The 15,946-nt window shown below is 47.7% G+C and overlaps 1 protein-coding gene across 7 annotated transcripts in view; it reads left to right on the plus strand.

Moving 5' to 3' along the window:
* The window catches only part of UTRN (utrophin), a 410,412-nt gene that overhangs the window by 289,784 nt on the left and 104,682 nt on the right, over positions 1–15,946 (plus strand). For all 7 annotated transcript variants that reach the window (XM_069954241.1, XM_069954239.1, XM_069954240.1 and 4 more), the window contains one exon: positions 673–802. In XM_069954241.1, coding sequence (XP_069810342.1) covers positions 673–802 — 130 coding nt within the window. The remainder of the gene's footprint in view (positions 1–672; positions 803–15,946) is intronic.

The raw sequence follows: 15,946 nt of genomic DNA on the forward strand, positions 1-15,946 counted from the left end.
CTGTATGTCCTGCAGGAAGTGGTGTATTCTCTCCAGTCTGACACAGTGCTCTCTGCTGCCACCTCTGTCCATGTCAGGAACTGTCCAGAGCAGGAGAGGTTTTCTATGGGGATTGGCTGCTGCTCTGAACAGTTCCTGCAGGACATACAGCAGCTGATAAGTACTGGAAGACTGGTGATTATTAAATAGAAGTAACTTACAAATCTGCATACATTTTTTTCAGGAGTACCCCTTTAATGCAGTATAATTTATTCCATTGATTTATTGGATACATTACAAATATTATTGTACGCATACATTGTGGGATCTGTGTGATTCTTCATCCAGGAGTCATATAATAGTCTGTGTATAAGAAGGAATGATGGCAGTAAGCGGAGCTCTTCTGCTGTATTACGGCCGCTTGGTGTGAATGATGCCGCTGCCGCCGCTGTTTAGCATGGAACATGCAGATACTTTATTCTAGTGACTAATGAATTGTCCTTTTTCCTATTTTAGAAATGTTTTTCCCGTTCTCTTTAGTTTATTGTGCTCGGAGCTTTTGTGTTCTCGGCTCCGGGGGACGCCACATGCAACCATTAGTTTTCAGGTTGTGAAATTGCTCGCATTTGTTAGGGAGGGTTCTTCTTAAATCTCATTGACTTTGTTCATTATATAATATCGCTTTCATTCTAGGTCATGAAACGTGAACTGAAGGATAAAGAACAAACCGTACTGAACACCATCGAGCAGGCGCGAGTTTTCATTTCTGAGCAGCCGATTGAGGGCCCTGAGGAACCTAGAAGGAACTTACTACCCAAAACAGGTCGGTCTCTTATTGTTTGGAAACTGTCAGCAAGTATGTTGTGTTGTTGTTGTTGTTGTTGTTGATAAGTCGTACTATATTATGCTTTTTTAGAATGTCCACCTATGGTGTCCGGCACTGGTGGTCACACATGCTAAGTGCTTCCTGCTATTGCACAGTCCAGGGATAGAAACCTCTGGCCCTCCAGCTATTCCAAAACCACAACTCCCATCATGCTTGGACAGCGAAGCTAAAGCTTATCTCACATGTCTGGGCATGATGGGAATTGTGGGTTTGCAACAGCTGGAGGGCCGAAGGTTTCCCATCCTTGCTCCAGCCAGTAAGATGAAGCACGCTAGAAATGGCTTCGGCCTCACCAGCTCTGAACATAGTAGGAGAATGTTCGGAGAGATGAGGGAGCCTTAAAGGAGAAGTATGGCCGCCAAACAATCATTATGGTCAGGGGGTGGGGGAATTAAAAAAAGAAAAAAGAAGACACTAAGCGGACCTTTCCCGGTGCCCACGCTGCACCACATCACCGAGCTCCTGTTCCCGCTGGCTTCATCTTCTCCTTCCGGTTTCTGGGTGCGTCACAACCGGGGTTGAATGTCAAAAGTGGTTGGGATTTATCCTGCTCAGCCAATCCGTAACTGCAGTGTCCTGCACCAATCACTGACTAGCTGAGGGGGCATCCATCCACACATTTTTGCCCTACTTGTCTGGTTACCAGTGATTGTTTGGTGTAGTAGCGCATGTTAAAAGACCACAATCAGCCAACATGCACAATATCTGCTGATCGTGTACTCTCAGCATGTTGAAAAATCCCATTTACATCAGTGATGGTCTGCTGCGCGTCGCTGTGTGCAATAGGTGGCAGCAAACCGATGCTGGCATTAACTGGTGAAAAGATCGTCCAGGCAGCCCCGCCCCCTCCTCCCACAGCCCCTCCCCCTCCTCCCACGGCCCCTCCCCCTCCTCCCACGGCCCCTCCCGCTGGTCCCTATTTGTACTTGTAATAGGACAGGCAGTGAGTGGGAAGGAGGGGTAAGTGAGCGCTGACCTGACAGGGCGTCGCTCGTCTCCCCCTTGTATTATGCCATGTAATACACCCTGTAGAAGTTTCCATCTGTTACTTCAGCTCTCCCTACCCCTGTGTCTCTCTCCGCACCTCATCCACTACATTGCAGAGGAGAATAGAATTATAGTCAGACTTTCATCAAAGTTAGAAACTCACTTTAGGTTACAAACCCACTTGCCGGATCTGCAGCGAGTCTCCTTGCTGCGTTTTTGCAGGGAGACTCGCTGCAGATCCCGGCCCTATACTTTCAATAGCAGAGAAACTCGCAGCAGGGATGTACATCCCTGCTGTGATTTTGTCTGCAGCCCGCCCCATTAACCCCCCAGCGCACTGATTGGCCGGGCGGGCCGCGAAGACACCGGGAGCCCCGAAGCAAGCAGGAACGGGGACCCGGTAATGTATAGGTAATGTATAATGTCTGGCGGCCAGGGGGTTAATGGGGCGGGCTGCAGACAAAATCGTAGCAGGGATGTACATCCCTGCTGCGAGTTTCTCTGCTATTGAAAGTATAGGGTCGGGATCTCCCTGCAAAAACGCAGCAAGGAGACTCGCTGCAGATCCGGCAAGTGTGTTTGTAACCTTAGGGTACAAACACACAGCAGATACGCAGCAGATACGCAGCAGATTTGATACTGTGTTCAGTTATTTAAATTCTAATCTGCTGCGTATCTGCTGCGTATTGCAGCAGTAAATACGCAGCGTATAAGCCGTGTGTGTTTGTAACCTAAAGGAGAATTTATCACCTTAAACGAACACATCATCATCTCTTCAAATGTTTCCTGTCTACTATTTTAATTTTCCGATTGTACTTATTGTTCTACAGTCTGTACGTGATTATGGGGGCGGCCATCTTGTCTGAGCGGCTCTTTACAGTTCAGAGGAATGCTTTACAGCAGGTATATAGATTATAGGAACCAATGGTCTGGAGGTGACTCATTGATTTTTGATGTGGGAATAGGGGATAGAGGCGAGCTGTGACCATTCCTTTTTTAGGAATAGCGGATGCTGTGTTTCCTGTCACTTTTCATGTAATCCTGCCTGTGATGATGATGATGATGATGATGATGAAGGGGATGCTGAAAAGTAACCTCTACCAAACAAAGACGTCTCAGTGTATTATTAGGCTTAGTGGCCAAAGTGAAAACGCCATGATTTCATTATTATTATTATTATTATTTTTTTTTTTGCTAATATTATTGATACGGGAAATGTAAAAGAAAATCAAAAACAGCGACAATTCTTCAAACACATTAAACATAAATACTATGAAACAAAACTTTGAGGTTTGAGGAGCCGATCATTTCCTGATGCCACATTCCCTGTGACAGCGGCCTGCGGGCGCACAACACTTCATTTTCCTGCTGACTTAGTGCAGCGCTTCGCCCTCCAGCTCCGTCCTCGCCGCTGCCGCCGGCCCCCCATGATTTATTGCACATTTTCCAGGATTATCCTTTCACCTGTACAGTTTGAAGACTCATTATCTACAGTAATCTATTAGAATGTAAAGTGTCATCCCCTCGCCCTGCGCCCTGCGCTCTGCCGCTTACTTATTCCCTGCACATTTCCTGTGCTCTGATCCTTCTCATGCTTAGCGGGATTAATATCCAGCACTCCATCATTTTTATTGTAATTTTATGAAGAGTTCCCAAATCTATTGCTTTTACTGGATCAGCCGCTGTCTGTGGAGTTACGCTATTAAACAATGCAACAAAACTGGTGACCCCTGTAACCCTGAGTGTGCGACGCTCACTGCCGTGGAGTGGTTGCTATGTTAAGGCCTCGCGTGTGTGGATACTCTTATGGTAGCACTGGTTTTCTATTGTCATCTTGGGTAAATTGTCAAAATATCTCTGTCCTATTTGATTATGGTGCAAAAATTTCCAGTACTTAACAACACCAACAATGAGACCCCGGCCTGCTGGCTTAGTATTTTTATTACACTATGCAAAAAAAGGGGTATTTTTTTCATTCAAATCAGCTAGTGTCAGAATGTGGACATTTACTTCTATTAAAAAAATATATTCTTCCACCTGCTGTATGTCCTGCAGGAAGGGGACTCCTATTCTCTCCAGTGCTCTCTGCTGCCACCTCTGTCCATGTCAGGAACTGTCCAGAGCAGCAGCAAATCCCCATAGAAAACCTCTCCTGTTCTGGACAGTGCCTGACATGGACAGAGGTGGCAGCAGGGAGCACTGTGTCAGACTGGAGAGAATACACCACTTCCTGCAGAACATACAGCAGCTGATAAGTACTGGAAGAGATTTTTAAATAGAAGTAAATTACAAATCTATATAACTTTCTTAAACCAGTTGATTTGAAAGAAAAAGATTTTCACCCATCGCAGTGAACTGTAGAAGCAATCTCATACTCCCTCCTAGGAGACAAAGTTGAAAATAAAGAAACAAAAGGTTTAATAAAGTTGTTTTAAAATGTATGAACAAATATTAAAAGTTAATAAGTAAATTTTCATTTATAAATTAAAAAAAAAAGTAATGAGTTAAAAACAAAACAAAAAAAACTATCACCTCCTCCCCCTCCCGTGCCAGAACAGCTTGTTTCTTTGTTTCTGTTCCCCTCCCCTCAAAAATGTAATAAAAAAAACGATCCAAAAAGTTCTATGTCCCTCAACGCGCTAAACAAAAACTCAATGTCAGCAATAAACAAAAAACTTGTGACTCTTCGATAGCTGGATAAAAAAAAAGTTAACCCCTGCCTGTCACAGACCTTTTCTAATTCCTGACCCGTCCATGTGCCAGTGCATTATGGGAGGAGGAGGAAAGCAATTCTGTGAAACGCTGCGATTCTTTTTAGCATTTCCTCTAATACCGCTGGGACTTAGGTGTTTTGCTCCGAATAATTTATTTTTAGTTCAAGAACAAGACTTTTTTTTTTCTTGCTTGATTTCTTTTTCTTCGGGTAAAACTCACAAGGGAAATCTCTGCTTGTATGTGTGCAGCTGTATAGCGGGCAGCATTATAATCCAGGCTACGGCTCTATCTGTATCTTACAAGAAGACATCCTCTACAAGGCGGCGCTGTCACCGCCAGATATGGGGGTCGTCCGTTGTGACCCCTGGATCTCGCACTCAGATTGGCGATCACCGCCCGTCCAGCCAGCACTAGCGGCACTTACACTTTAAAGCCAGTCAAGGCTTGAAGCCGCCGCTACGCTAATGCAAGGTGACTTTTTAGGATTTACAATTGGAGATGCTTGAGATTTGTTCCCCAAGTCTGTAAGTCTTGATAATAGGAAATAGGATTAGTTCTTGTGACTATTCTTCTGGCCGTGTGTCAGTCAGAATCCCTCATTACATTAGTGCAGCCGGCGCCTTGTTTTCTCCCCATGTGTATTACTATCCAGACGCATATCTGCAAGCTCTACCTCATACGAAAATACACAGTCGTTTAGTCATGAAAGTGTTTGAACATGAATGTAACTTTGTTTTATTGTTAAAGGGGTATTCTGGTGAAATCTTTATTTTTTTCCACATCAACTGGTTTCAGAAAGTTATATAGATTTGTAATCCCCTTCTATTTAAAAATTTACAGTCTTCCAGTACTTATCACCTGCTGTATGTCCTGCAGGAAGTGGTGTATTCTCTCTAGTCTGACACAGTGCTCTCTGCTGCCATCTCTGTCCATGTCAGGAACTGTCCAGAGCAGCAGCAAATCCCCATAGAAAACCTCTGCTGCTCTGGACAGTTCCTGACATGGACAGAGGTGGCAGCAGAGAGCACTGTGTCATACTGGAGAGAATACACCACTTCCTGCAGGGCATACAGCAGCTGATAAGTACTGGAAGACTGGAGATTTTTATGTAGAAGTAAATTACAATCTACATAGCTTTCTGACACAATTTGATTTCACAGAAAAAGATTTTTTACCAGAGTACCCCTTTAATGATATTTTTTTAAAGTCCCTTAAGGTCTGTAATCTAAAGCCCTGGGCTCTCTATGTATTACTGTCGGGCTCCTTGGAGCATATTTCTCCCATTATATGACATGTGACACAAGCGAGAGAGACCATGTGCCTTTACAGAATAAAATTGGGGTCAATTTGAAGGTCCTATGGTTTCCTCTATCTGCCGTATTACCCAAATAACACAAAGTATGAGACTACAGGATTTCATTATACCTTTTTTACTGCTGTTTCCCCAACTTAAAGTGTTCCCTGAGTGGGGGGGGGAGGGGGTTAATGAAATGACTATTGTGCAGTATTATAGTATGTGTATACAGCTATACCTCCATAGCTCCCCTCTCCGTGTCAGTCTGTGATGCTAGAGGTGGCTATTATGGAGACCCAGCGGGAAGCTCCATCTCATTGGGTGTAGCTGTATACACTGGGGAGTGGGGAGAGCGCGCACTCAGGAATAGTCATTTCTAAAAAAAATACAAAATAAAACTGCAGGTACACATTATAGGGAGCCTGTGACTGCGGCTGGTGCCGGATCAGCAGTGAATTCAGGTCCATGGCAAAGGGCTGTGCGGTAATGGGAATGTGAGTGACCTTCATTGGAACAGACTAGAGTTTGTGGCCTTTCCATCACTGGTTGCTTTGTTGCCATTGATACCCCAACTTCCAGATTAGGAGGGGGTCAGAATGCAGCGGGGTGAGAATACAACCGATCAGGAGAACAAGCTAAGAAAATCCTGTGCTCAGAGTGTTCTTCCCTGGTTCTGTCACATAATGAATGTCTATGGCAATGTTTCGCTCAATAGGCACGTCTCCTCAGTTTTAATCGGATAAATCAAACCCTGAACAATAAAGACTTTTCATATCTCTGTGACATGTTAGAAAACCTTTTTGGTGATCGCTACTCTACTTTGTACTCAAAGACGTAACTTGAAGCTCCAGGGCCCAAAAGCAAAATCTGTAACATGGCAACCACGTGCATCGGTGTCTTTGTATGTGGTGGAGGGTAATATTGAGCGGATCCGTCAAAATGTTCCGGTTCGGCAACGGTATCTGAACCCGAGTGCTTAAAGTGTCCCTGTCGTTATAATTTTCAAAATCTAAATCAACAGTAGATGTGAAATAAAAAAAAGTTTGCAATTTACATTAATTATTTTTGTTATCATGCTGTAAAATAAAGCTGAACTTAATAGAAATCCAGGTCCAGTCTCCTGAAGGCTGCTATATAATAGTTATACTTACTGTATCCAGGTCCAGTCTCCTGAAGGCAGCTATATACCAGCTATACTTACTGTATCCAGGTCCAGTCTCCTGAAGGCTCCTATATACCAGCTATACTTACTGTATCCAGGTCCAGTCTCCTGAAGGCAGCTATATAACAGCTATACTTACTGTATCCAGGTCCAGTCTCCTGAAGGCAGCTATATAACAGCTATACTTACTGTATCCAGGTCCAGTCTCCTGAGGGCAGCTATATAACAGCTATACTTACTGTATCCAGGTCCAGTCTCCTGAAGGCAGCTATATAACAGCTATACTTACTGTATCCAGGTCCAGTCTCCTGCTATATAACAGCTATACTTGCTGTATCCAGGTCCAGTCTCCTGAAGGCTGCTATAGAACAGCTATACTTACTGTATGCAGGTCCAGTCTTCTGAAGGCAGCTATATACCAGCTATACTTGCTGTATCCAGGTCCAGTCTCCTGAAGGCAGCTATATAATAGTTATACTTACTGTATCCAGGTCCAGTCTCCTGCAGGCAGCTATATACCAGCTATACTTACTGTATCCAGGTCCAGTCTCCTGAAGGCAGCTATATACCAGCTATACTTGCTGTATCCAGGTCCAGTCTCCTGAAGGCAGCTATATAACTGCTATACTTGCTGTATCCAGGTCCAGTCTCCTGAAGGCTGCTATATAACAGCTATACTTACTGTATCCAGGTCCAGTCTCCTGAAGGCAGCTATATAATAGTTATACTTACTGTATCCAGGTCCAGTCTCCTGAAGGCAGCTATATAACAGCTATACTTACTGTATGCAGGTCCAGTCTCCTGAAGGCTGCTATATACCAGCTATACTTGCTGTATCCAGGTCCAGTCTCCTGAAGGCTGCTATATAACAGCTATACTTACTGTATCCAGGTCCAGTCTCCTGAAGGCAGATTTTCTGACTTGTGTCGTTTGAAAAAAACAGACTAAACAAAGGAACTCCGGCCGGTACAGAGAGTCACGGCTCAATGTATCCGTCAATCACACGACTGTCTTCTCTCTGTGAGCGCTCAGATGACCTGGGAAACACTGGACTTCTTGTTTTCCTGTTTTTTGAGAAAAAAAGTCAGACAACAGGAAGTGCCGTGCTTTCAATGATAACTAAACTTGCTTTATATCACGTCTGCTGATTTAGATTTTGAAAGTTATAACAACAGGGACACTTCAACATGACAAGCATTCGGGTTCTGATAACATTGCTGAACCAGAACATTTTGACAGATCCGCTCAACACTAGTGGAGGGACATTTGGGGCCCCCTAAGACACTAGTGGAAGGACATTTGGGGCCCCCTAAGGCACTAGTGGAAGGACATTTGGGGCCCCCTAAGACACTAGTGGAAGGATATTTGGGGCCCCCTAAGGCACTAGTGGAATGACATTTGGGGCCCCCTAAGGCACTAGTGGAGGGACATTTGGGGCCCCCTAAGGCACTAGTGGAGGGACATTTGGGGCCCCCTAAGGCACTAGTGGAATGACATTTGGGGCCCCCTAAGGCACTAGTGGAAGGACATTTGGGGCCCCCTAAGGCACTAGTGGAAGGACATTTGGGGCCCCCTAAGGCACTAGTGGAGGGACATTTGGGGCCCCCTAAGGCACTAGTGGAATGACATTTGGGGCCCCCTAAGGCACTAGTGGAGGGACATTTGGGGCCCCCTAAGGCACTAGTGGAATGACATTTGGGGCCCCCTAAGGCACTAGTGGAGGGACATTTGGGGCCCCCTAAGACACTAGTGGAAGGACATTTGGGGCCCCCTATGGCACTAGTGGAAGGACATTTGGGGCCCCCTAAGACACTAGTGGAAGGACATTTGGGGCCCCCTAAGGCACTAGTGGAATGACATTTGGGGCCCCCTAGGGCCTGGGTGAGACACCTCTCTACACCCCTATAGGGTCACACTTTGTTCTAGGTTTTGTATTAGATCCTTTTCTTTATGAATAAATATTCAGCACAAAATCCAGAGCCGTTGTACTTACGGCCTGCGGGAATGTTGTTGAGTTTTGTTATATCCTTCTACAAACCCATTTATATTTCTGCTTTCAGGTTATGGAATCGCTGTGTGAATGTTTAAACCAATGTAATTTTAGTCCAATTTCTGTTGGTTTTGAAGGGCGGCTCTCCGCTGTCTCAGGCGGCTGGATGTGAATTGTTCCGTCCGTAGTTTGGGACAGTGAGAAATGACTCTTGCGGATAATCAATACTGCAGTATAAATAAGCTTCAATAAGTAAAACCTCAGGAAAACAAATGGGCCAGGCGGCGCTGCCAGGTTATAGACAGCAATTCATAGCAGATTTACTTGCACTGTGAATGGAAACGGGATGGCGGGAGAAAGATTGCTTTTTCTTAAGCACCATTTCAAGTTGAAATCAAGTGTTAGCGAGCTGGAAATATCGCTTACAATGGAGCCATTCATTCCTGTAATCTTCTGTAAAGACGCACGAATGTAAAACGCTGCCGGAATGGCAATCACTTCTACAGGTGGAGAAAAGAATCATTCTCGTGTGCCGACACTGTTCGCGGATGGTCTTCTAGAAGAGTGGTCGTCTAATAGAGTATGGTTGGCCGGTATGGGTGACCATAGTGCAACTTTGTAACAAGAAACCAATGTGGACCGCCTGGGATACCGACACGGTTGGCTATGGAGCAGGGTCTAAGGACCTCCTGGGTTTTACCCTTTATCCTATGACTAGATGCAGAGGTTGGTGCTAGGTCACCTCCAAAGAGTGGTCCTGGTGTGGTAGTTGATGACCCCGGGAAACCCGATGGAACGGCTGTGTTACACAGAGTAGCCGGCAACCTAAGGCCCTATTTCAAGGAACGATTATCGGCCGATATCTGCCGATGCATCTGATAATCGTCCCATGGAATAGAAGCAAAGGATCAGGTTTAGTGATCCAGCAGCTCCCCATGGCCCCTCCCGCCACCACCCACTCGCTGCCGCCACCACCCACTCGCTGCCGCCACGTGTAAAAGCAATGGCAGCGAGTGGGGAATGAGGAGTAAAGGCGTGCTGACAACGCTCGTTTGCTCCTCACAGTCGACCTTTTGGGGGCGCCCACCTCCTTAACAGGGTGGCCCCAACCACAGTGTCAGTGAGCAGCAGCATTGTGGACACCATAACTGTATGGCTTTACCTGGTGTAATGTCCATGTCACATTCAAATCCAGGTAAATGGCGGATATTACCTAAAGTAGTAGTGGGTGTGTAATCCTCCTCTGACCACTGACTGTGCATAGTACAGGGAGTCTAATGCAGGAGATGGCAGATGTTTTATACCAGGGATGGAGTACATTGCAGTTGTCTTATAAACCGCGGTAGACAAACCAGCTGCTTATTTACTGCCGATAAGTGCGGCTGGTAAGGTAAGCGTTCTTTTATGACTTTCTATTGGTCTTTGCTGTATCTTCCAGCTTCATTATTACAGTAATGGATTATTGCTGAGTGGATAATGGAGTCTTTACCAGCGCAATCTGTGATCAGCCGGGACGTGTAATTACCGAGATGCCGGATAACATTGGTGATTTCAGCTTCTACCTTGGCTCCTATGAATAAGTAATGAGGCAGATGCTGATTTGTTTCTATTACTGTTACCTGGTCACATTGGAATTATCCGCTTCTTCACCACCTGGTTATTAATTAGTTAATGAACCCAGCAGATATCTAGATGGCGGTATGTTTACCTGCAGCCGCTATAGAGAACTTAGAAGAATACCGCACAGTGTACTAAGATAATACAGCTCCCCCTAGAGGACGCTGCAGGCAGGATAGATCTGGAATTGATTTATTGTGACCAGTGTCTAACCATTAAAGGGGTACTCCACCAAAAAGCTTTATCATTCACATCAACTGGTTTCAGAGAGTAATTTACTTCTCTTTAAAAATCTCCAGTCTTCCAGTACTTATCAGCTGCTGTATGTCCTGCAGGAAGTGGTGTATTCTCTCCAGTCTGACACAGTGCTCTCTGCTGCCACCTTTGTCCATGTCAGGAACTGTCCAGAGGAGGAGCAGGATTTGCTGCTGCTCTAGACAGTTCCTGCCATGGACAGAGGTGGCAGCAGAGGGCACTGTGTCAGACTGGAGAGAATACACTGCTTCCTGCAGGACATACAGCAGCTGAGAAGTACTGGAACAGATTTTCTACTAGACCTAAATTACAAATCTGTATAGTTTTCTGAAACCAGTTGATTTTAAAGAAAAAGATTTTCGCTGGAGCCCCCCTTTAGGCTATGTTTACACTATATAAAAACAACTACCGTATTTCATAAAAACGGCCGCTGTTGTGCAAACAAGCAATGTTATTTTTGAAACAACATCTATTGTTTGCACAGCAACGGCCTTTGTTATAAAATCTGGCCGTTGAACATAGCCTTAGTATAAAGCTTCTTCCCTCTGGATCACCCCCTCTTAGCAGTGCAGGTGCAGCAGCTGATAAGTACTGGAACAGATTTGGGTGTGGAAATGTCCTCCCCTGAGTGTAGTATTTTATTTAGACCTTTTATTTCTCAGCTGGATCAGCGGAGACCGTTCATTTATTCATCAATGTTTATAAACTAGAAGATGAATCTGATTTGCTGAGAATTGACCAAACCGGCTGTTCTTGCGGTAGGAAGCGGCATCAGGTTGGGAACCCTGGAAAGCAATGCACTGGTGTCGGAGCGAGTACACACAGGTGGATGTCCGTGCAGGCGGCGCTCCCTGGACGCGGTACATTCGGCCCGCACCCCACCTTGTTCCTTTGCTCGCTGCTCATTGATTTTGCTTAGCGTGAAGCAGGAGAGCCGGAGAATGAGATCTATTAGAATAGGAGGTGACTATAATCTAACAGAACTAGAGAAAGCGTATTCATCTGTGTATATTGTGCTTTATGGTTCATTCACACGTACAGGATCCGCAGCAGAAAATCCACTGCAATACAGTGTGTGTGAAGCTTCCCTTATGGTGTGTTTATCTGGCAGATTATTGAAGCCAAAGCTAGGAATGGGTGTGAGGAGAACTCTCAGTCTTTCCTTCCTGACCTGCTCTCTGCCCCTATACCGTTCAGACTAATCGCTTTCATGCTCAGGGGATATTATTTGGCTTTTTTATAACTTCTCCTGGAAAATGCCGTGTAAATGGGTGAAGGAGGGAAGCAGCGATGATGATGATGGGATGAAGCTCCACCTGATGGGATCCGGCTCCATCCTCTATAGCTCCAGCAATCCCTTCTATTAGACTTGTAGCTGCCGCCTCCTCTCTGTCTCTACTAGAAACAAGTGATCTCCGTTAATGAGGCCGACCCCCCCCCCCCCCCCCCCCCCCCCCCTGGGGACTTTTCTCCACGGAACATTAAACGACCCACAGTTACCGTTCCCTCCAAACCGGAACATAAACTGGAGCTGCAGACGGATAAATAAATATAGATGGAAAATATACAGAACCACAATGCAAGAACAAAGCCTGAGAAAGATATAAGGTATATAGGAAGAGACAGATACACAGGCAGTAAAAAAAATAATAGAGAGAATGCAGACTAACACCATTCTGTATAAAGGAGGGGGTAAAAGGGCCCATCACTACCTGACGCCCAGACAAACATACATACAAAAAAGGATAAAAAAAAAAAATCAAAAGACATCCATATTTTTTTAGTGTACACAAAAACATTGACCATGTATTAGTGTCTGCTAAAAAAGGATGTGATTTGATCCTTTTTTTTTTTTTATAATGGAAGTCAATAGAAAAATGGATGAAATGGATGCACACAAATGAATCCGCTTTTCCATCCGCTATTGGCATAAAACAGATGAAAAAAATGAATTGCAAAAACACAATGTGAACCTGGCCTTATGGAGGTGAGATCTTGCTGCGAGCCTGATCCAGGTTGGCTTTTCCTTCATATGGATACACTCCGTGAGTCTGCGGTAGCTGCACCTTCTATCCTCATACAGTAGAGTTGGGCCTATGAGCTTGCAGAACCCCACCAGGTGAGTGATCTCATGCCCTTACCTTTTGAGGTGGAAGATTATTCCTGACACTATACTACAAAGCGCCCTCATATTCTTTTTCCCTGTAGTAGGGGGGTGGGGTGACCCCTGTAGTGTGGGAGGGGGTGACCCCTGTAGTGGGGGGGGGGGGTGACCCCTGTAGTAGTAGGAAGGTGACCCCTGTAGTAGTAGGAAGGTGACTCCTGTAGTAGGGGGAGATACACCTGTATTAGGGGGGTGGCTCCTGTAGTAGGGGGGGTGGCACCTGTAGTCCTGTAGTAGGGGGGGGGGGGGGGTGGCACCTGTAGTCCTGTAGTAGGGGGGGGGGTGACACCTGTAGTCCTGTAGTAGGGGGGTGGCACCTGTAGTAGGGGGCTGGCATCTGTAGTCCTGTAGTAGGGGGGTGGCACCTGTAGTCCTGTAGTAGGGGGGCTGGCACCTGTAGTGGGGGGGGTGGCACCTGTAGTAGGGGGGGTGGCACCTGTAGTCCTGTAGTAGGGGGGCTGGCACCTGTAGTCCTGTAGTAGGGGGGCTGGCACCTGTAGTGGGGGGGGGTGGCACCTGTAGTAGGGGGGGTGGCTCCTGTAGTAGGGGGGCTGACACCTGTAGTCCTGTAGTAGGAGGGCTGGCACCTGTAGTCCTGTAGTAGGGGGGCTGGCACCTGTAGTCCTGTAGTAGGGGGGGGTGGCACCTGTAGTAGGGGGGGTGGCACCTGTAGTAGGGGGGCTGGCACCTGTAGTAGGGGGGCTGGCACCTGTAGTCCTGTAGTAGGGGGGCTGGCACCTGTAGTCCTGTAGTAGGGGGGCTGGCACCTGTAGTCCTGTAGTAGGGGGGTGGCACCTGTAGTCCTGTAGTAGGGGGGCTGGCTCCTGTAGTAGGGGGGCTGGCACCTGTAGTCCTGTAGTAGGGGGGGTGGCACCTGTAGTAGGGGGGCTGGCACCTGTAGTCCTGTAGTAGGGGGGCTGGCACCTGTAGTCCTGTAGTAGGGAGGCTGGCACCTGTAGTAGGGGGGCTGGCACCTGTAGTCCTGTAGTAGGGGGGCTGGCACCTGTAGTCCTGTAGTAGGGGGGGTGGCACCTGTAGTCCTGTAGTAGGGGGGGTGGCACCTGTAGTCCTGTAGTAGGGGGGGGTGGCACCTGTAGTAGGGGGGCTGGCACCTGTAGTCCTGTAGTAGGGGGGCTGGCACCTGTAGTCCTGTAGTAGGGGGGCTGGCACCTGTAGTCCTGTAGTAGGGGGGTGGCACCTGTAGTCCTGTAGTAGGGGAGGTGGCACCTGTAGTCCTGTAGTAGGGGAGGTGGCACCTGTAGTAGGGGGGCTGGCACCTGTAGTCCTGTAGTAGGGGGGCTGGCACCTGTAGTCCTGTAGTAGGGGGGGTGGCACCTGTAGTCCTGTAGTAGGGGGGGTGGCACCTGTAGTCCTGTAGTAGGGGGGGGTGGCACCTGTAGTCCTGTAGTAGGGGGGGGTGGCACCTGTAGTCCTGTAGTAGGGGGGGGTGGCACCTGTAGTCCTGTAGTAGGGGGGCTGGCACCTGTAGTAGGGGGGGTGGAACCTGTAGTCCTGTAGTAGGGGGGTGGCACCTGTAGTCCTGTAGTAGGGGGGCTGGCACCTGTAGTAGGGGGGGTGGAACCTGTAGTCCTGTAGTAGGGGAGGTGGCACCTGTAGTAGGGGGGCTGGCACCTGTAGTCCTGTAGTAGGGGGGCTGGCACCTGTAGTCCTGTAGTAGGGGGGGTGGCACCTGTAGTCCTGTAGTAGGGGGGGTGGCACCTGTAGTCCTGTAGTAGGGGGGGGTGGCACCTGTAGTCCTGTAGTAGGGGGGGGTGGCACCTGTAGTCCTGTAGTAGGGGGGGGTGGCACCTGTAGTCCTGTAGTAGGGGGGCTGGCACCTGTAGTAGGGGGGGTGGCACCTGTAGTCCTGTAGTAGGGGGGGGTGGCACCTGTAGTCCTGTAGTAGGGGGGCTGGCACCTGTAGTAGGGGGGGTGGAACCTGTAGTCCTGTAGTAGGGGGGTGGCACCTGTAGTCCTGTAGTAGGGGGGTGGCACCTGTAGTCCTGTAGTAGGGGGGTGGCACCTGTAGTCCTGTAGTAGGGGGGTGGCACCTGTAGTCCTGTAGTAGGGGGGGTGGCACCTGTAGCAGGGGGGCTGGCACCTGTAGTCCTGTAGTAGGGGGGGTGGCACCTGTAGTAGGAGGAGTGGCACCTGTAGTCCTGTAGTAGGAGGGGTGGCACCTGTAGTCCTGTAGTAGGGGGGTGGCACCTGTAGTAGGAAGGGTGGCACCTGTAGTCCTGTAGTAGGGGGGGGTGGCACCTGTAGTCCTGTAGTAGGGGGGGGGGTGGCACCTGTAGTCCTGTAGTAGGGGGGGGTGGCACCTGTAGTCCTGTAGTAGGGGGGGGGGGTGGCACCTGTAGTCCTGTAGTAGGGGGGTGGCACCTGTAGTAGGGCGGTGACAGTGACACTTGTGTAGATAGAATAGTTTGCTTTGTGACTCTCCCTGTTCTCTCTATACAGAGGATTGCTTATATTCTCCTTTGGTCGGACAGATGGCGGTCTCCGGCGAGCCTGACATGATGGTTGTCGGCAGCTGGTGATGTGTCTGCACGCAGTCAGCACCAGCGAGAGGGAGCGCAATTCATTTAAGGATTTCTGACTGTGTCCTGACGGGACTCCGCCATTAATATGTGTCACCATCTGGAGATCAGGATTGGGAATTGCATTTCAGTTCGTCTCTTCCATCTACACCAGAACCTTTCTGCTTTTTTGTGGTAGCTTAATGATGAAAGGATAGTTTTCGTTTTCTGACTTTTCTGGCCTAATCCAATGTTTTCTGTTAAAAGCCGACTGGGGGGGAGGACAAACTCCGTAATTGTCTCTGTAAGGAATCGGGAAATATCTATTACCTCTCTCCGCAGTCACACAGAAGCTGCCAGCAATCCTTACTACTCGCT

The sequence above is a fragment of the Dendropsophus ebraccatus genome, chromosome 15 (assembly GCF_027789765.1).
Source record: "Dendropsophus ebraccatus isolate aDenEbr1 chromosome 15, aDenEbr1.pat, whole genome shotgun sequence".
Lineage (NCBI taxonomy): Eukaryota > Metazoa > Chordata > Amphibia > Anura > Hylidae > Dendropsophus > Dendropsophus ebraccatus.